This window comes from Colossoma macropomum, unplaced genomic scaffold (assembly GCF_904425465.1).
Source record: "Colossoma macropomum unplaced genomic scaffold, Colossoma_macropomum, whole genome shotgun sequence".
NCBI lineage: Eukaryota > Metazoa > Chordata > Actinopteri > Characiformes > Serrasalmidae > Colossoma > Colossoma macropomum.
Window position 1 is genome coordinate 1,478,814 of NW_023495267.1, and position 20,812 is coordinate 1,499,625.

General features: G+C 41.0%; 1 protein-coding gene across 1 annotated transcript in view; it reads left to right on the forward strand.

Annotated features, from left to right (window-relative positions):
* LOC118801379 (FERM domain-containing protein 5) overlaps nt 1-15,172 on the forward strand; it is a 47,058-nt gene extending 31,886 nt beyond the window's left edge. Inside the window, exons 10-13 of the mRNA XM_036561667.1 lie at nt 3,795-3,869; nt 6,674-6,742; nt 7,850-7,956; nt 14,278-15,172. Of these exons, the coding sequence (XP_036417560.1) occupies nt 3,795-3,869; nt 6,674-6,742; nt 7,850-7,956; nt 14,278-14,858 (832 nt within the window). The 3' untranslated portion in view covers nt 14,859-15,172. The remainder of the gene's footprint in view (nt 1-3,794; nt 3,870-6,673; nt 6,743-7,849; nt 7,957-14,277) is intronic.
* The last annotated feature ends 5,640 nt before the right edge of the window (nt 15,173-20,812 follow it).

Consider the following 20,812-nt stretch of genomic DNA (forward strand, 5'->3'; position numbering starts at 1 on the left):
TTGTTAAATGTGATAGTTGAGCTTCTTCGGCAGTAGTAGGCTACAGCTTATGTAGCTGGTGTTGGTATTAAATAGTGTTGAGGTTATAGGAGGCTTTCATGTGATGTAATTTCAATCTTCAGGAGTTTTACCAGTGTATGTAGCAATGTTTATATTACCTCATAGGGGAAAATGTACAAAGGACAAAACATATCAAGTGAGGGCATGACAATAGTGATATTAGAAGACACCATTCATTTTTCATTTTTTCAACCCTTTCGTTTGACAGTGCTTCAATTGTGTCTGCTAAGCAAAAAATACCTACCTCGCTGTATTGTCTTTCTCTGTTACTTATAAGCTCAGAACACTCTGTACTGCTATTGCTAAATGTTTTCTGAAGCGTGCGCAATCATTATTTGGATGTAGAAGCGGGCACAAAAAATCAAGGTGTAAAAGCGCTGTGTCTACATTGAGCGACAGTCCGATTACCACAATTGAATCATGGTGATCGGATACTGATGCCAAGTGTAAACAAGGCCAGATGGCACCGATCTGAAACCCACTGTCAGAATCAGGTCGATACTTGTAGAAAATGCTGTAGATGCTCAGAGGAAAATTCTGATACAATTCTGATCTGATCCCTAATAAATATAGCCTAAAATGTCACAGAATTGCTTGATTAACTTTTACACTTACCAGCCACTTCATAAAGAACATGTCTTTTACATGTGGTGGTGTCAGTATGTGTTGTGCTAGTCTGAGTGGATCAGACATAGCAGTGCTGCGAGAATTTTTAAACACCTCAGTGTCACTGCTGGGTTGAGAATAGTCCACCATCCAAAAATATCCAGCCAACAGCATCCTGTGGACAGTGTCCTGTGACCACTGACAAAAGGCCAGAGATTGGCTAACACAAACTGTGTAGCAACAGATGAGCTATTGTCTCTAACTTCACATCTACAAGGTGGACCAACAAGGTAGACGTGTCTGATGGAGTGGACTGTGAGTAGACAATATTTAAAAACTAAAGCAGCACTGCTGTATCTGATCAACTTGTACAAGCGCAACACACACTAATGCCACCACCACGTCAGTGTCACTGCAGTACTGAGAATGATCCACCACCCAAATAATACCTGCTCTGTGGTGGTTCTGTTGGGGTCTTTACCATTAAAGAACAGGGTGAAAGGGGGCTAACAAAGATTGCTGAGAGACAGGACTACAGTCTGTAATTGTAGAACTACAAAGTGCACTTGTATGGTAATTGGAGTTGATAGAATGGACAGAGTGAAGATACAAGGTAGGTGTACTTAATGAAGTGGCTGATCAGTGTATATGTTTTGTACTACATTTTATATTGAAAATAATGTTTCATTTTTTGTCATGTTGAAATTTTATTTGTTTTATATTTTTCTATAACGTTTTTCTTAGTTCTATCGTTTTAAATGGAAAATGGTTATGTTTATGTAAAAAGAGATTTTTTAAATATTTGGCATGTAAAATTAATACTAATATTACAATTCCATAAATAGTTTTGCACTGTAAGTGATATTTCTTCCTTTTTTTTTCAGTTTCAGTATCTGTAATGTCAACTCTAGTCCAGTCATAGTGTAACAGTGCTGTCTTAAAGTGTGCATGTGGGGGTGGTCAGCGCTGTACCTTGCACGTGTCAGGGGTGACCTTTCTGGTCTGAGCGATGGCTGGGGAGCAGCCAGAGAGGAGGCAGTTCTCCAGGGAGGAGGGGGCGTGTTATTGCAGTGACTGATTGCGAGCGTCCTTGGTCCAAACCACCGGGACACGTCAGAAGCACAGTGCGGAGCAGGCTGAGACATTATGGACGAGCCAGAGGGGCGGAGGTTTCTGCAGGATAGTTATGAGGAGAGTTATGTCTCAGGGCAAGTCAGCGGGTGTAGCAAACAGTGAGAGAGAAGGCTATGAAATGGGGCAACAATGCTGGGTTACACTGTTCCCTTAGCGCATGGAGAACTTCAACGAATTTTGCTGCTGTTTACTGCCCATCAGAAATTTAGAGACACCTTGGCTCTGACATTTAGTGTTTGTTTGTTGCTGTAGCTTTTCAGTAAATAAGAAATATATATTATCATCATAAAACAGCTATTTGCTAATACTTTGGGTATATTTTCATTCAGCTTCATGTTCATCAGGATCTCTTCTGTGGTATGGAGGTTCTGCCTGAATAATAATGTGACAGTTTTCTTTGTCCCAAAGGTACAAATCTGAAATGTTTGAGTGTTGTTGAGTGCTAGCATCACAAGAAGGGAATTAAAATTTTTACAAACATAGAAAATATTTGGGTATCCATTATCAGATTTGTTATTTGGTTGCTGGAGTTTTTGTATTCCAAGTCAAAAGGAATCTGTTCCCTTACATTAAAGAAGTCTGTGGCAGTATTTTGAGTCTCTGTGCACTCAGCTGATAGCGTGAGGTGAAGGGAAATGCATAATTGAAAACCCGGGTGTTTGTTTCCAGTGAAAGCTGTGTTTGAGTAAAGGTACTCCATGCCCTGCTGATGAGGAGCACTGGAACAAAGTGTTCTCCTGAGACTCTTTGTGTGTTAATCTTAGAGCCAGGATCTTTGAGCTTGCAGAACGTATCCAGAGGATGCGCTGATAGGAGCTGTTGTCAAGTATTTTCCTCTGTTTTTGAATCACCTACAAATTTTGGCTATTTTGCATAATATAATGTGACCCTTTTCTGCATTATACAAAAGTGCATTTGCTAAGTTGCCAGAGTACTCTAGTGTGAAATCACTGTTCGGGTAGTTGTTGCAAGAAGATAAAATATACAGGCTAACAATTTGGTGAAATGCGATGGTTTTGCTCAGATTTTGAAGTATGTATGTTATACTTTGTTACTCCGAAACACAAATATGAATGTGCATGAGGGCACTGCCAAGTTTTTAAGGATGTGACTGAGAAAGCAGAGACAGTACTAGGCTCTAATCTAGCTAGTGTTAGCTAGGTCCAGAAACAATGAAAACATGTTCTGATGGTTCCTCTGTCCAGTGAGGAGAAAATACCCCTTGTAGAAGTCATTGGGTCCTCATCAGCATCCAACAGCACACTTTGCTCTGTTAGGCAGCCTCTGGTACCCAGCCAATACGAAAACCTGCCTGTGTCGCTCTGCTGTTTTTGAATAATAAAACAGGTTCCTCTGTGTGCTGCTATATTTTCTGTTCAACACCAGTGCCTTTTTTGGCATTGTTCTTCCTTAATTACCTTTTATCTACACTAACTGACTACTTTATCAGAGACACTCAAGCTAACCCCAGCAACGCTACCACACCATACCAGCCACTAACACACCCACTACAATGTCAGTGTCACCGGTATGCTGATAATGATCCTTCATTCAAACAATACCGAATCCTATGGTGGTCTCTTTACATTGATAGACAGGGTTGGTGATATCCACGATATACTGTGATTTAATTTATCATGTTAAAATATTTTTTTATTTTGTCATTATTTGCTATTAAATTACACAATGTCATTCGATAAAATTACTTAAAACAAGTTACAATGTCTAGAATTAAGTTTAATGATTCGTACAACAATAAAATGAGAGAGATGAGAGAATGAGAGAAATATTCAATGTATTGACTATCTGCATTTGAGAAGAATTATTTCACTTGCATTCAAAAAACGGACATTCAGCATTGCATGGACTTGATAGCAAACTGCAGCAGAGCTTTCCACACTAAATGTCTTTTCTCGGCACTATACTGCAGTCTTAGAAGTTGTGTTGTTACAAACTGTCCTTATGCAGTTGTTTTTCTCTTATTTGTTCCTCAGGCTGGAGAAGTCGAGTCAGGTGCGCACTGTGTCTAGCAGCAACCTGTTTTTCAAGGGCAGCCGCTTCCGCTACAGGTGAGTGTAGATGGACAGATGTGCACAGTCACTGGACAGTAGACCTGCAAAGCCTCCTACAAGGACCTATTTTTGACCCCTGCTTGAAAATAGTCCACTATCCTGTGGAGCCACATGGGCAGTGCAGGTGACCGTGTGTGAGCTGTTGTTAATTTAATTTTATCCTTAGCTTCAATATGGCAGATGTGTGAATCTTCTATCAGCTGTAATGACAGCAACAACTGTTGCACAGTTGTGAAAATTTGCACATCCTCTACAGAGAACACACTTCTGCACATTTTAATGCACAGTTGTTGTTTATTTGCTGAATTTAATATATTAAAGAAAAAATAAAACATGAAATGTGGCCTGTGCAAACATTATGGCACAGTTTATATTTGATGTTTTATTTGTTTCCAGTATATTAAAGTGATTATTAGGGGTGGGAATCTCTAGGCACCTCACGATTCGATTCGATTACGATTCAGAGGGCTGCGATGCGATTATAAAACGATTATCGATGCATCTTGATGCATCTTTTTTCTCTATATAGCATTTATATTTTATCACTGTGTGAGTTCAAGTTTCAAGTTTATTTGTCATTTGCACAACATGTCAGGACATTTATGCATTGAAATGCTTGTGGTGAGGCTCAGCTAATCTCTACAGAAAGTAAATAAGTAAAAATAAAAATACAAGAAAAACCAACTGAAATATATTAAATATACACAAAATATACACAGAATATACACAGAATATAGAGACAATCGGGGATCGCTGTGTCAGTAAAGTATCTTTGAGATGGGACGTGTGCAACATAGCACGAAAGCCCTGTTTCGCAGACTGAGAAATGGCATGCAGACTGCAGGTCACCTAGCAACGATGTGTTATTCACATTTATAAGCAGCGCAGTTGGTTTCCTGGTACGTTAAATCTGCAACGAGAGACTGTCACACACTAAAAAGTGGCAGAGCTGAAGTCGCTTCTCTTTCGAATTCTCCCGTTCCACCTTAAATGATGCCGCATTTATATTTGCCGCCTCAGTTAGAATTTAAGGTGGAACGGGTAAATTCGAACAAGAAGCTGGAGAATAAGAAGCGACTTCAGCCTCGTAAAACAGTCGAATGTTGAGAGACATATAACTGATCTACTTTTAAGGAAAAGTTTTCTGGTGGAGATGGGCTTAAAGCAGAGCGAAGTAAATCTGCGTTTTTGTTTATATTGTTTTGCCTATACTAGGACATTATCACATACTGAGACATACTGGACATTCTTATCATTTGGGTTGTGACTCCTGACCTAACCTGGCTTTAATGCAGAGGGAGCCGCTCGGATTTCTCACTCATCCATGTGTGTTTTTGTTATGTGCCGCCACAGACTGTCCGGGCGCTGCACTTACCCACTTCCAAGTTCCGCCTTTTGCATTCCGTCCACATTACGTTATAAATTAAATATTTAGAAAATCGTTTTTTGACATTTGTGAATCGATTCAGAATCGTTCACGTCCGCATCGCGATGCATCTAAGAATCGATTTTTCCCACACCGCTAGTGATTATGTATATATATATATATATATATATATATATATAAATTAGTTCACTATAATCTGCAGAAAAAATGATATTTCAGTTTGTTCCCTGTAGAGCAGTGGTTACCAAGCATCCTCCTGGAGATCTACCTTCCTCCAAATTTTAGTTCCAACCTGTGTCTAACATGCTGCCCCCACCTTACCTAACACCAATGCATTTGATACAGCCAATCAGGCTCTTCTGAAGAGGTTAAATAGCTGGAGCAGGTGTGGCAAATTGTGGTTGGAACTAGACTCTGAAAGAATTTAGATGTCCAGGACCATAGTTGGTGACCACTGCTATAGAGGATGTGTTCAACAAAACATAATTTAATCAGGAGTGTTCAGACTTCTGTGTTAGTTATAGTTCTACAGCCTGTACAATTACAGACTGTAGCCCCTCTGTTGCCATGCACAGTTTATCAGATATCCTTTACTCATCATTGGTCAGTTTCTATTGATCAGATATTATTTAGGTGGTGGACCATTTTCACCACGGCAGTGACACCAACATTGTGGCTTGGTAGTGTGTGTGTGTGTGTGTGTGTGTCTCTGGTATGTGTGCATTAAACATAGCGGTGTTACTGTGAGGTCACCCAAAACTATCCAGCCAAGAGCAGCTCTGTGGACAGACACTGACTACTCGAGGCAGGCAGCACAAACTGGGAAAATAAAATTTGCATGTTTCCAATGAAGTGCGCAGTGATTGTGTTTATTCAACTAGATAATACAAGGAATACCGTGTTCATAAATGGTCAGAATTAATGATGTAAAAATACAATTGCGTAAATGTAACAGAATAGTGCAGCTATGCCGGCTTCTCTGTAAGAGGATGTTCAGTCACGTCATGGTGCTTTTAGAGGTCAGAGAGAGAGTTCTGAAGAGGAGGGTCCAGAAGGTTAATCTAATTCCAGCACCTTAAGGACTGCAGCAGCAGTATTGCCCATCACTCACAGTCACTGAGAGCTCCCTGAGTCTTAGCAGAATAGTGGAGATGGCCCTGATGCTGACAGGCTGCTGAAAATGAAGGATGTTTGGTACTTTGGTAGATGCCATTTTTGGCTGTCTTGAGGTCTGTTTCCTTGCACCCCTCTATATTGGATAACATTAGAAAGGGCAAAGCAGATATGGTCTTAGGAAAGTGCAAAAGGGCAGCTGCTATTTGTTGCAGCACAGATTGAAAATTGAGGTGGACGAAGTGTGTTTTCTGTGTGTGGTTGTTGGGCCAAATGTATATCTGGTTTCATCCCGTCACAGTGGGAGAGTGGCCAAAGAGGTGATGGAACAGAGCGCTAAGATCAAGCGGGAGCCGCCTGCAATTCACAGGTATGTGTATTTTTACGTTGCATCATGGAATTGGAAGATTAAGTGACCCTTATTAGTCCCACAACGGGGAAATTTCACCTCCGCAATCTAACCCATCTGTGCAGTGAAACACCACATGCACACCAGTAAAGACACACACTAGGGGGCAGTGAGTACACTTGCCCAGAGCGGTGGGCAGCCCTATCCCCAGCACCCGGGGAGCAGTTGGGGGTTAAGTGCCTTGCTCAAGGGCACCTCAGTCACGTACTGTCGGCTCAGGGTATCGTAAGGCTGGTTCCCTAACCTCCAGCCCATGACTGCCCCCATAATACACAGCCCTGAAATGAAACCTGTTGTGAAGCTCCCCTCTTAAAGCTCTACTCTTGCAAAATCAAGCTCCACTCTTACTTCAGATCTGAAAAAATCCACAGGTGTTTTTGTCCATCCTTCCACTGTGAGAAGACAACTCAGCACTGGGTCTGAAAGGAAGTGTAGCTGTCAGTAGGCTGTTACTGAGAAAATAAAACAGACAAAGAGAAGAAAATTTGCTAATAAAAACACAGATGCGGATCTTAGAACAGTGGACCGACTACCCCCGAATCTAGACCTCAACATCACTGCATGTGTTTCGGATGTGAGAAGCAGAAAAATGAAACCAGTTTCAAAGACTGAACTTTAGAGGTGTGGAGAAATATCTTTGCAGATTTCTCAAACTGAAAGCAAGTCTCAATACATCGAAATCAAGTTGCAATAAATACTGAAAAAATTAGTGTTATGTTTGGTTGTTGAGGCTTGAGGATTTTTTTATGTTTATTTTTCCCTTTCTTACGGTTAATCAAATATCCATTCGTTCACTCTTACCAATACCGAATATCAAAATTAGTCAAAAAGCACTTAGTGTTGGTAAATTTGTTTCTGCGCTTGCACATCTGTTTGTCCCCAAAAGCTGTCCTAATTCACATAATACCCTTAGAAATCAATTAGTGGAATGTGTGTATGTGTGTGTGTGTGTGTGTGTGTCTTTGTAGAGGCTCTCACCTTATTTGTGGCTCTTATACAGTTCTTACTGTAGTAAGATAATTCATGGTGTTGATGTCAAGCTGTGTGTGTGTGTCTGTCTGTCCACAGAGCTGGTCTAGTGCCCAGCAGAAGCTGTCCATCCATCACTCATGGGCCGCGGCTAAGCAGCGTGCCACGCACTCGCCGGAGAGCTGTCCACATATCCATTATGGAGGGTGAGTCTCCAGTTCAGCCAAATGACCAACAAGCCTCAGAATAACCACAAACCCCAGCATCACACCTCACAAACAGAAACACCTCAGCTGAGTGTCAACAGCAGACTGGCTCGCAGTGTCAGTGAAATACTTTAGTAAACGTTCAATCTTTAGAGAATATCACTATGGCTTTGAGTGATGTAACATTAAGCTGTTTAGTTGAATTTTGTGTGTTACTTAATTATTTTCTTCTTGAGGTTTTAGTAGACTTACATTCTTAATTACAATATTGCTTGGATATTCAGTGTTACCCTGTGGTCCTCCTACTTGAATTTTTTTTTTCATTTTTTATAGAGGATCACAGCCACATAGGCTGAGGGCATTTATGTGCATTTGGTAAAGGGCCCCACAATGCCAAGAGCTAAAACATATTTCTCTGTTCTCAATGTTATATCAACAAAATAACTTTTGGCACATCATCTACTTAAAAGATCTTGTGTAGATAATAGGTCCCCCTCACAATCTAACGCTACTTCTCCATCCTCCGTCACTCAAGCTTCCTCTTCAGCTGACGTTAAAACTGCTTTGTTAATGAAATACTGAAATACTGGTTTAATCCACAATGGCTAACAAATTTCCCTTGGTTATTTTTAAACATAAAACAGATGTTTTTGAGTTTATTAGCCTGCTAATGCCACAATTCTCTGCAAAGTCACAGCAACCATTCATTTACTTAATTTCCAGTGAAAACGGCCATTAAGTACTGCTTATTCATTTTCTGGAGATATTTCTGAGGAGATTTGAGTGATATGATGCTTAGCAGTTTAGTGTGTTATTGAAGAATGGAACAGCTATTTTCTTTTTGAGGTTTTAGTTGCCAAATCAGCATCTCAAGCATTTGTTACAAAACACAAGTTGTTGGGCAAAGCTGAAACATTGTTTATACTTTTTTTTATGACGCTGTGGACACCACACTGTGGACATGACTGAAAATGTCTTTCAAACGTTCAGGAGCAATGGCCAGTGTCATGTTTTGAACTGATTGCAGTCACTTTCTTTGCTTGTGAACTGTGACGCACACTCACACGTTCAGCACAGGCTGTAATCTGAGCCTGGCCCTGTCCAGGAGGCGCAGGTGTCTGTGTCAGTCAGCCGCTCTTTCTCAGTGCTGACTTTTTGTACAGCAAGTACCGTGGGCCAACCTTTTGTATCAGCTGTGCCCAGTCTGTCCCACCTATCCTGGTCTTGCAGGTGTTGCTCTACCCCCTTCATCATGGTTCTCCTGGGCCTGGATTTAAGCCACCAAAGCACTGAACAGCCAGACCTTTACACAAGCTACAGTTTGATCTGCTGGACCCTGAATGAGCCATGGCTAGCAGTCAGAGCCTCTCCCTCTAAACTAGCTCTAAACCAGTTTAAATGCTTTGCTAAAGCAGTTAAGGCTTAATGTGAATAAGAGTATAGGAGCTCTTGTGTGGTTGAGGTGGCTGAGGAGAGCAGCACATATCCTACATGTGCTGACGGTGTGCCTTCCAAGAGTATTAATACCCAGCCCTCTGAAAATAGCCAGAGCCTTGCTCTCCATTTAAGTCACTGGTTGTGGGTGGAGAGAGAGGCCAGATGAATACTGGGCAAACATTAGGCCGGTGTAGGGTGGGGTGGAGTGGGGCATGCCGTTTGATCTCCTGTTGGAGACACTCTCCACTGCCTGTTTTCACGCACACACAACTAAGCCTCCACCCAGCGGCCTGCAGTAGACAAAGGGGACCAGAGACAGAGTCAGCACGCGCATACGCTTGCAAAATTACTTTGAACCCACTAACTTTTTCCTTCAGAACTGTGCTAACCCACTTGCTTTTGCCTTTGGAAGCGCAAGAACTCGCTTGCCTTTTCTTCGGAAGCGTGTAGACCCACTTGTGTTTTCCTTTGTTACCAGATGAGCCCACTTCTGTTCTTCCTTTGGAAGTGTGTGAACCTGCTTGCTATTTCCTCTAAAACGGGGTGAAGCCACTTCCTTTTTTCTTTGAAACTGCGTGAACCAGCTTTCTTCTTGGGAGCCACGTGTACCTGTTTGCTTTTTCCTTTGGAACCACGTGAATCTTGTGACATTTTTCCTTCAGAAGTGTACAACTTTGTTAGCTGTTTCCTTTCGAACTACGTGAACTTACTTTTTCTTTTGGAACCCACAAATCGCTTCTTCTGCCATGGTGAAGTGCCTGATTCGCATCACCACGCGGGTGAACGTTCACCTGCGCATGATTAACCACTGTTACCGGGATGTGAAGGTGCGTGTGCTAAGTCTCGGGCCACGGCTGCTGGGGAAGGCCCTGGGTGTGCTGCCCCTCTACCCGGCTCTTACTGCACAGCAGGACCAACTGCGGGCATCTCCTCTGCCTGCCATGCCACAGCCATACATGGTGGCCAGCGCAGCTCCAGGTCCAGGTGTGTGATTTTGTTCTTGCCAGATAGAAGTGTTTGGCTACATTACTGGTTCCCAATTATGGGCCTGGATTCACAAATCTTAAAATAGGAGTCCTGGTTTAGAATCAGATTCCTCTCTTATTTACTTTGACTTAACTGACTGGAACAGATTCTTGGTCAGTACTCCTAATCTGAGAAGCTTTATGAATATGGGCCCTAGTCATGGAGTACCCCACCCCTGCCCTGCCCTTGCCCGGTGTGTTTTCTGTTTTTACTCAGAAAGGGCTTGTTAATGAGCTGTATTAGGATCAGGTGTGTTAGAGCAGAAAACACCAAAACATTTAGGGCAGTGATAATCCAAAACCAGGATGGGGAACCACTGGGTTACACTTAGACTGTGCATTAAATGATACAGAACAACAATGGCATGCCCTCACTTGTGTGGTCCTAAATCTGCTAAAAACTCGTTCATTCGTTAAATGCTGTAAGGTTCATAAGTTGAGTGCGCTTAGTAATAGTAGTTTAATTTTTTATCTTCAGCTGCTGTTGAGGCTTTCAATCAATGTCATGAGCTTTGTTTTCATAACTTTCTGCTAGATCTCATCAAGGAGGATTGTTTTTATCATTTGTGCAAACTTGTAGTCTTACTGCAACTGTATTTTTACATTTGTGCACGGCCATTTCTGTTTTACATTTGCAAGTTCTTTATTTAGTATTTTCTTCACTGAGGAAGGCCATGCTGATATTTTAAGTAGAACATGATAGGAGTTGAGAGCTCCCGTTTCCCAATAAAAAAGGAGTGCTGAATTTGGCTTCTTAGCCATTTCAGTGTGTCCGGCTAATCAAAACAGACTTTCATTGCTACTTTGCTGGTTTAGTGCTTTGAAGGACTGCTTCGTTTTGTGAATGAAAAGTTTATGCCTAAGCAGTGCCTCATTGTCAGGAGCTGAAATCCTAATCCTCTCCTCAATATGAAGAGGTAACATATCTGCTGTGACATACTCTGGAATTAAAACTTGCTCTTTTTAACCTTCATCCAGTTCTGCTGTGGAGTCCAAGTAAAACAGTATGAAAAAAATATGTCTAAAATTGGGGGGATTTGCAAAGGCCATTAGTTTTGCATGACATGGACCTATGCTGTCGTTGGCCAAGGCAAAAGCATGTTTAAAAATATCCACAGTGGGCAGAATTGCTGTTGAAGTTGATTGCAGTCTGAACTTCAAACAAGCATTTCAAAAGTTCACAAAATAACAAGAACAAAAAATTACAAATGTAGTCCCAGACATATTACAGACCTGGATCTTGCAGTAACTATGATTAATATTATTTGTTATTTGTAGTATTAGTAGTGGTCCATAGGTGTCACTCTCTAAAGACATTAAACTTCATATTCACTACTTCCAAACTGTGAATATAATGGGCTGATAGCCATATACCACATTTCTACCTTTAAAATCATTAGCAACAACATTAGCAGTTTATTTAGTTTTAATTTTCTTTATTGTGATATGTCTATCTGGTGATCATACTAGTTACTTCATACAGAATCAGAAAATAATTTTTGTTATATTTGACAGTTAAACAGCTGAACTGTCTCTCACATTGTTACATAAATATGCACACACAAAGGTAGTCAGAGAGAGAGAGAGAGAGAGAGATAGCAGTCAGGTTGTATTCTGCAGTGAACTAACAAGTCTCCGATGACGGAGCATCTGCAAGGTGAGATCTTTGCCATTACGTTTTTGTGCCTCAGTCTTTGTGCTGTGTGTGATATCTGTTTTATCTGTGGACAGTGTGCACACAACAAAAGAATATTACCTAAATCAGTATGTGTACACCCTCATCCCACCACCCATAGTCTGATCACATGGCTTTTTAAGCTAATAAGTCTAATAAAACAGAAAAACAAATCTGAGCATAAACAAATACATAAATGATTACTGATTTTAACTGGCCAAAGTGTATGAGAAAAGCTGTACCTTATATGGCTGTATACCTTCAAATTATGGCAATAAAAGGTAACAATGAATGATATTTGGTACAAAAGAATGATGATGCAAACACCTAAATGACATAAAAATCTTTAAAACACTACCACAAATTGTTATATCTGGGGGGATGGATGAGAATTAGAAGTTTTCCTGGCTTTCTTGTGTGATTTGTCAAACTTTGTTAAATTAAATGTCAAATAACATTTACCTTCCTCTATATTGTGAAAAACATTACTCGCTTGTCCTGTATCAGAGTTTGCCTGGAAACATGTGGGGTGATCAGTGAGGCCTGACAATGCTAGCTTTGTTTCCAACACCTCAGCTGCTTTAATCTCTTCCAGCTTTGGGTAAAACCCAAAACGTTGATAATGAAGCATGGAGGCTTAGGAACAGACAGTTCTGTGTTGGACAAAGCAGCAAACAAGCTGATTAATGATTATGAGCTCATCATTAAGGGCCTCACATTCAGGTCATGTGGTCATCTTTCTGTTACTCACGACAGCCATCTACTGGAGTAGTACAGACTGTGCTATAACAGACACTGCACATTTTAGTGTTTTACCTTATTTAATTTAGTAATTGAGATGTAAACAAAGTCATTCAGAGTAATATGAAGAGAAATGGTGCATTGTAGAGAAACTTCATCTGTAGTCATAGGAACCGGGGTCACAATGTGTCTAACACAAAATAGACATTTTATTTATTATCCAAAATGACCAGTGAACCTACACTTGCCTACATGAGTGTTTATATGTAATGTTGATAATGGTAAAATAGTGGTAAACTCAAAAGACAAGTTAATAAGTTCCTTTTGTATTATTTTGCCTTAAAACACACTGCATGTACTCCTGTGTGTGAATTTTTAAAAGTAATGGATAGTAAAACAATTGCCCAGGCAATAAGCAACGTATTTGTAACCATTTCATGTAATAACTTTCTAGCTTTTATTAAGCTTTATTAAGGCATTAAGCTGGTTCCTATCACCAGAACAGTTCTGTGTCTAGTTTCTATAGAGTGAACCATTTTACATCAAACCACTCTGAATGAGTATTTATGTAATGAAGTGTAATTATGCAGAACTTTTGAAAAACTGGTGGAATTCGCATTAAAATAAACCCACTTAAACTCAGGAAGGGCTAGTTAATGAGCTAATTCATTGGATCAGGTGAATTAGAACAGGGAAAAAACAAAATAGGCTGGACAGTGGTACCAGAGCCGGTTTATAAGGGGCCTGGCCACTTCCTATTTCCCTTGTTACATCAAAAACATGACTCCAAAACAGCAGAGGATGCCCGCAAGCAAGTCCTCAATGAATGGGGGTAAATGGCGCTAAACTGCTAAAAACAAAAAGATGAAATAGTTTCTAATCACTGGCCCAGAACTTTCCTTTAATTTTAGGAAGTAGAAGGATGTATTTTACTAAAAAAGCAAAGAAAACTCACCTGTATGTTTCCTTTTTTCTACAGCAAACGTGTTTTGGGCAGCAGGGCGCTAGCATTACTGCTAAGTGCTAATCGGTTGGCGAGCGGAGCAGCTCATTGGCTGTTCACGCTTACTGGCGTCATGAACATACATGAGGCGCCGTTTCAAACTATAAATCAGTTTAAAAGCCCTCAAAAATATAACAACGGTGTTAAAATGTTTTATGCTGTTCTGTGTTCAGGAAATAAATGTATTCTTTTATATTAAAAATGTTTAAGCATTTATACATTTATAAACTATGATTTTACTCTAATGCTCCATATTAACCCATTCATTTTGGACTTGCTCAGGAGCGCCCTCTAGTGTTTGAGAAACCTGGAAGACATTGCAGAGTGGTAATTCTCCTCTCTACAACTTCTCTGGTGATACTCCGGGATGCGAATTAGCGTAACATTGTTTTTCTCTCTTTCCGTTTCCTTCCATACCTCTCAAACCCTGTTCTGTCCAGGTCTGGAATCGCTGCGGGACAGTGCCCACTCCACACCCGTGCGCTCCGTCTCCCATGGCGACTCCTTCATCCCGCGCTCGCGCAGTCAGGCGGCAGAGGCCGGGGACAGCTCCGCTGTGATCGCCGATGAAACCTACAGCCCGGCGGACAGCGTATTGCCCACACCGGTGGCCGAGCACAGCCTGGAGCTGGCAGTCTCGCGCCAAATCAACGGCGCCCCCTGCAGCATTGAGGAGGAGAAGGAGTCAGAGGCGGGGACACCCACGGGGGCGGAGCCAGGCGAGCTGGGAGTAGACAGCAGGGCGGCGGGCTCGCTGCAGGCGGCTGCCCTCAGCGAGGCGGAACAGGTGAATAAGTTTGTCTTAAGTGTCCTCCGTCTGCTCCTTGTGACCATCGGACTCCTCTTTGTTTTGCTCCTCCTCCTCATCGTCCTCACCGAGTCCGACCTTGACGTAGCCTTTTTACGTGATATCCGCCAGACCCCCGAGTTCGAGCAGTTCCATTATGAATACTTTTGTCCCCTCAGGCGGTGGTTCGCCTGCAAGCTCCGCTGGGTGGGCGGGCTGCTCATTAACAAGTGAACGTGGTGCGTAGCTCTCGTTAAAAAGCCCGCCGCGGTGGGGGGTCGAGAAGACGACAAGCGCGACGGAGAGAGGCGGAGGGCAGCAAGCCGTCCCCCAACCATGAACACCTGGCTTCTCTCATGATTCTCCTGCTGATGTGCCCCGGGCCTCCAATGCCAGGAGCTCCCTTCTCCTCCTCTCTTTTAACCCCGCCCTCCTCCTTTTGCGTTTTGACATTTTGTCTTCTTTTTTCCCCCTCCATCCTTCTCAGTTTCGTCCGTTTTTTTTTCTTTTTTAATTAAAGACAAGACTTTTTTCATGATTCATGATTTTCCTCTTTTTTGGAATTTCAGGTCATTTCAGGTGTTTTATTTTTGAAAAAATGAACAAAAAAAAATGACAAAGTTGACTCAAAGAACTGAAGAAGATACTATTCCTTATATAGGGATGAAATATTTTGTTGCAACAAAAGAAAGTTGCCTTTATTACTATTTATTTTGCATTTATGATAAACAGTTTTAGAAGGTGGCACAAGGAGGCAGAACAGAAAAGGAAATATGTGAAGCTAAGTAAGTCTGTGAAATTGGTGGACAACCAATGCTTTTTAGAGAGTTCACTCATAGTTCATGTCCATCCATCATTCAGTCATTGATCATTCATATATCGCAGGCTGCTATAACTTACAGCAAATAACGTAAGCATTGATTGATCTGGTGAGCCATGAGGTGTGTGTCATATGATGTAGGATTGTGTAAGTTGTTTTTAGAGAAGGATTGATTGTTGGAGCGAGTTCTGAGGGTAAATGTTAATCAATAAAGGTTTTGGGTATTTTGAAGTTATGTATTTTGGCGGATTATTTTCAAATCGTCATACGTTTTTAGGAGTATAACAATGTGTGAGCAGTAGAAAGCTGTGAAGTAGAAATCCATTTTTAAGACAAAAAAGGTTTTCTAAAGGATAAAGAAACAAACCAAGTAAATATGTGTTCTGTCATGTGACCCAATAGTATCAGTACCTGTTAGAGAAATGTCCATGGTTGACCTCTTGAAAACACCTAGCGTCCATAGATCCAGTCTAGCTAGATGTGCAATACTGTAAAGTTATACTACTTTGAGAGTGTTCACCTGCTTTTTTTTTGTTTTTGGTCTCATTTCCTTTGGTTTTTCATGTCCTGAGTTTATTATTGCTAGGAGAAAGTTGGAAGATGTCTTATTGTATAGAGAACGACAAGTTTGTTTCAATTCCATATCAACCCTGCTCTTACATTTGTACTTTGTGGATATCATGCTATTTACTTAGAATTACAATAATGATGCTGTACTTTTTTGTACAAAAGTAGTTAGTTTCCTAATATATATTGACAGTTTTTTTCCATGTATATTTTAACAGAACTGAAATGTTATTTTGTTATTGAAGATTAAATTATACCTTTTTTAGCTCTGCGTTTCAGGCGAGGTCTAGAATTTGTGGTGTAATTGCTGGGGGAGACAGAAGGCTTTTAATCCAGATCCACTGTCCATTTCCACCCACTCTCACTTAATCAACAGCGAACGTTCTTTGCATGCAGGCGCCAAATTGTGCTTCAAAGAGGCATTGCATGCTGGGTTACGGAGGACGTCATCTGCTCTGCACAGTCCAGACCAAAGACTGTGTGCTGTTTACCGTTACTGTCACGGGCAATATGTACTTGAAACTGCGAATCAGTCTTTATTGTACTGTATATATGTTAAGATAGAGCTGATGATTACAAAGACATGGCTGTTTGGACTGGGTGGGCGGAAAAAAAAAACTTGGTTGTTTATCTGTCTGCTCCCTTCAAACCGATGTAGAAATGTGTGTGTGTGTGAGCGAATGGGAAAGAGAAAATATTAAATATTAGAGATGCAGATAGTTAGAGGAACACTCCAGCAGTTTTCAGCCTAATCTCTATCTGCTGCATCTACAGCATCTGGTCAGTTACCACAGACTACTGACACGTTTCCCTGTACAGCACTGTTATCTCAAAACAGAAGAAAATGCAGAAGCTTATAGAAGACAAGGTGACACTTTCTACAAATGTGGCAGGTAGAGATTAGGTTGAAAATTGGCTGAAGTCTTCCTCTAAGGCTTATTTTTGTTCGCTGGGAACAGTTTTTGGGTTCTTGAAAAAGTGAAAAACATGGCAAAGATGGTGATGGAAATGTCCGTGTTTGGCTTTAACCCTCATAGGTTTAATTCTGGCAACTCATAGGCCTGGTTGGTGTAGTATTTGATTGACATGTTTCTATTTGATCACTAATGTACGCTGCGTGCAACAAGTCAGTTTTTTAGGGATGTGTCTACAGTGCTTGGTTTGGTTATTCCTGTAGTGTTTATCAGACACAAGTGTTGCTTTGGAATGGAGGTTACGCTGAAGTATCAGCACGATCATCTCAAACGTTACACAGGTTACTCTTGCATCCATCTGCTGCTTGGCAGCTTTGGGTGCTGTCTTCCACAGTCATCAGAAGCTGAAGGTTCATCAGTTGGACACCCATACAGTGGCACTGGAGCACTGTAGCACACTTTTTTAAACACAGAATCCAAAAGCAGCTCTAAGCACATTCAACTGGTGGAGGTATAAGGATGGTCACAGTCACGAAGGCGAGAGTCACTAAAGTAATGCATGTCTCTTACCTAAAGAAGTATTCATGCATGCATTTTCAACAGCCTTGTAATGGAAGAATATCGCCTGAGTCTTTTATATTTTCTTATTATCTGCAAGAGAGGTGAGCAGTACATTTCCTTCTTTCACTTTTTTGGTGAAGACCTATATCCTATATCAATAAACGAGTGATGTAACGTCAGATATGCGAACGATCAAATGAAGGATAGAGGTCCAAGTGGATGGTCAGTTTTTATTCTTTCTACAGCATTTATGTAGCCTGGGTGGCCCATCCTGCATGCACCCAATACCGCTGGCAGCACCATTCAATAAGCAATAATTAGTTCAGCTGTAAAATCACAAGAACAAGGATTGTCTTGACGGTTTTTGTGGTGTTTTGTAGCAAGGGCCAGGCAACCTTTTGGTGGGATGGGTGGGGTTAACAAATAAATCAATATCACTTGAGTCAAAGTTTGTGCCTGAGCTCAAATAACGTGATCATTTCCAACACTTGCTACATTTTATGCTCACTGTAATCACTCCAGTCATAGCCGATTCTGAATTTGAACTGGCAGCGTTTTTAATAACTTGATCAGTCTGTCCAAGCATTATGTGATCTCTTTCCCTAGAGACCAGTAGCCTTTTGGGGCCCTAAAAAGAAATGGATTCTGCTGTGCAAATTATCACTGAAGAAAATCTGAGACATGGATTCTTAAAACTAGTAGACAAACATGCAAGACACAAGATTCCTAAACACAGATTCATAAGCCTAACAATAATCTTGCATGTAGTACTTTTAAAATACTGTCATAACATATAATCTCTGAAAAACCTTTCCTTAAAAAGATTATTGCTTTAGGCTTTTTTTACTGCTGCCATACGGAATGACCAGGGTCTGTGTACTTTATCAACAGTTTCAGAATAGGACTACTGATTAGGGAGTAGATCCCTGAGTGCAAGAGAACATGACATGACTGGAGCATGACTTCAATACCCTATCAGCGATTTAACTGTGATAACGGTCATGAAACCATCACTACTCATTTTGTACCATGAGTGCACTTTTCATTGGCAGTAAATGCTTTAAAATGTAAGTCTCTTAAATCAGGCTCCTATTTCATACGTACATTTGATACTGGTGTTAGTATGCTGGATATAATGGTTGTGAACTGAACTGTTTATTACATAATATTGATCTGCTGTATGCTTTCATGTAGTTTCTCACTTGAAAAACTGGCTGAGGTGCTTTTCCTGTAGGTTGTATGGCAGATGTTTTTGTATCTCTCACTGTACAGCAAAAGAGAGGTGTATTGATGTGAAGTTGGACAGCTTCCATTGCCATATTCTAGCAGTCACTCCGGAGTGCTTTTACAATAGCTTTGCAGAACACTGCATTGCAGATACTGTACTTTCACAGCTCTGAATTAATATCCACTCTGGGGCCACACATTATTATAGCATCGCGCTAAATCAGATCCAGCATGCTTATATGAAGGAAACGTGGTAGAATGAGTTTATAGGACTGTTGGTCAAAGATACAGGTTCAGTATAGTCCAAAAGAACGAATGATTAAAAGAATGGTTTGGAATAAATAATAATAAAAGAATGGTTTTAAATAAATAAATACACCAGTTTTCACTTACTTCACATGTAGATGTTTGGTGTCCAAATTCTGCTTCTTTAGTTTAGCGCTGGAGCCATGAGGCTAACGTTGCTAACAAACACTAGAAATCAATAGACACCCAGATCTTTTCTGTAAACACATCCCCACAACTTCTCTCTACCCACTCAAACCTCGTGCAGCTCTTCAATAAGATCGTGCAGACTTCATGTGGTTTAGAGGACAGATTGACTTACTATGAACCATAAAAATGAACTAAACTTCACTGTGTAGCTGAACGTATCGTGTAGCCATTTTTGACAAAAGCTGGCAAATTCTGACTCTCAGAATCCGACTCCCCTCCGCGTGCACGCATGTGACGCAGGCACACCGAGGCTAGTTCTTCTACGTTTCTATGTATTAACGTGTCTTCAATTCGAAAATTCAAGAACAACCATTACTTATAATTAGAAACAGAGGAACTTAATCTGTCCAGTACCTGCATGACGTCCTGTGTGCATGCGAAGACAAATTAGCACAACACCTGTTGTCTCTGAAATATATGACAGCTGCGTTTAGCTACGAGGTCCTGCTCATTTTATAGCTCACAGGAAGGCCTGAAACATACTTCACGCAAGGACGTGAACGCAGATGCTTTGAGCTACGCAGACGTCGTTCAAAAATGTGTGACGATGCATTTCGTAACACGACACAAGCGCAAGCTGCATTCTGAGCGTTACAGCAAGGGGCGCTGTAACTTCAGCCAAGCCTGACCAAGCCGTCTTGCACCGCCAGCTTGCGTCTCAGCAGCAATATGATTAATTATCGCATTTCCTAAGTCATAGCTACTGTATCTAAACCACATCGACAAGTCTGCACGACCTTAGTGAAGGTAAAGAGAGATTTTGGGGGATACATTTACGGAAAAGATTTGAGGGTCTGTTGACTTATGTTATTTATTAGCTTTTAGCTCCAGTGCTAAATTCAAGAAGCTAAATTTGGACACCAGACCTGTCTTGGCTGGTGGACTGTGTTTGGCTTTAGTAGGTAATTGTGTAAATTCCATTCTTCTCCTAACCATTCCTTTAAAGGCAAGCTTGTAATGGCTCCAATATCATGTATACTTTGGTATTCTGAAGTAAATGGAAAAGCAACAGCTGTTCTCCTGCAGTGCCCAGATATCCTTCCGGCGCAGGTGGCGCTATTATCTACACGCACTGGATCCACATGCTGCAACTATCATTGAAACAGATCACTGGCTGAAAGGTGATGGTCTCTGCCTAAGTACACTAAACTTCTCTCTCTTTGTAATCAAAGATCATGCAGTGTTATGGCTAGGAGCAATTTATCATTGTACTCTGAATTAATCTATTATACCCTTAAGGTCACATCTGGTAGGTGACCAAAATCACAGCTTCCAAGCCTAAAATTGTCACCATGGAGCTACTAGACTGAGATGTGTCATTGTAACACTCTTCCCTTAATGTACCGTGCTCGTTACTTTTCAAGCTCCCCTCAAACTCTCCCCAACAGCTATGCATATACATGCACACCTGTGTGTACGCATAGATCTGTGTCTATGTGATCCCTGTAACCTGCATCCTTTTCAACTCGACACCGGAGGTCGCTGTTTAGTTACTTAATATATAAATAGATCTACAAATATATTCAAATTTATGTGCCAAACACGGCTCCTGTTGAGTCCGATTCATTCCAAAACCATCTTTGTACTGTAGGAAACCTTCCATG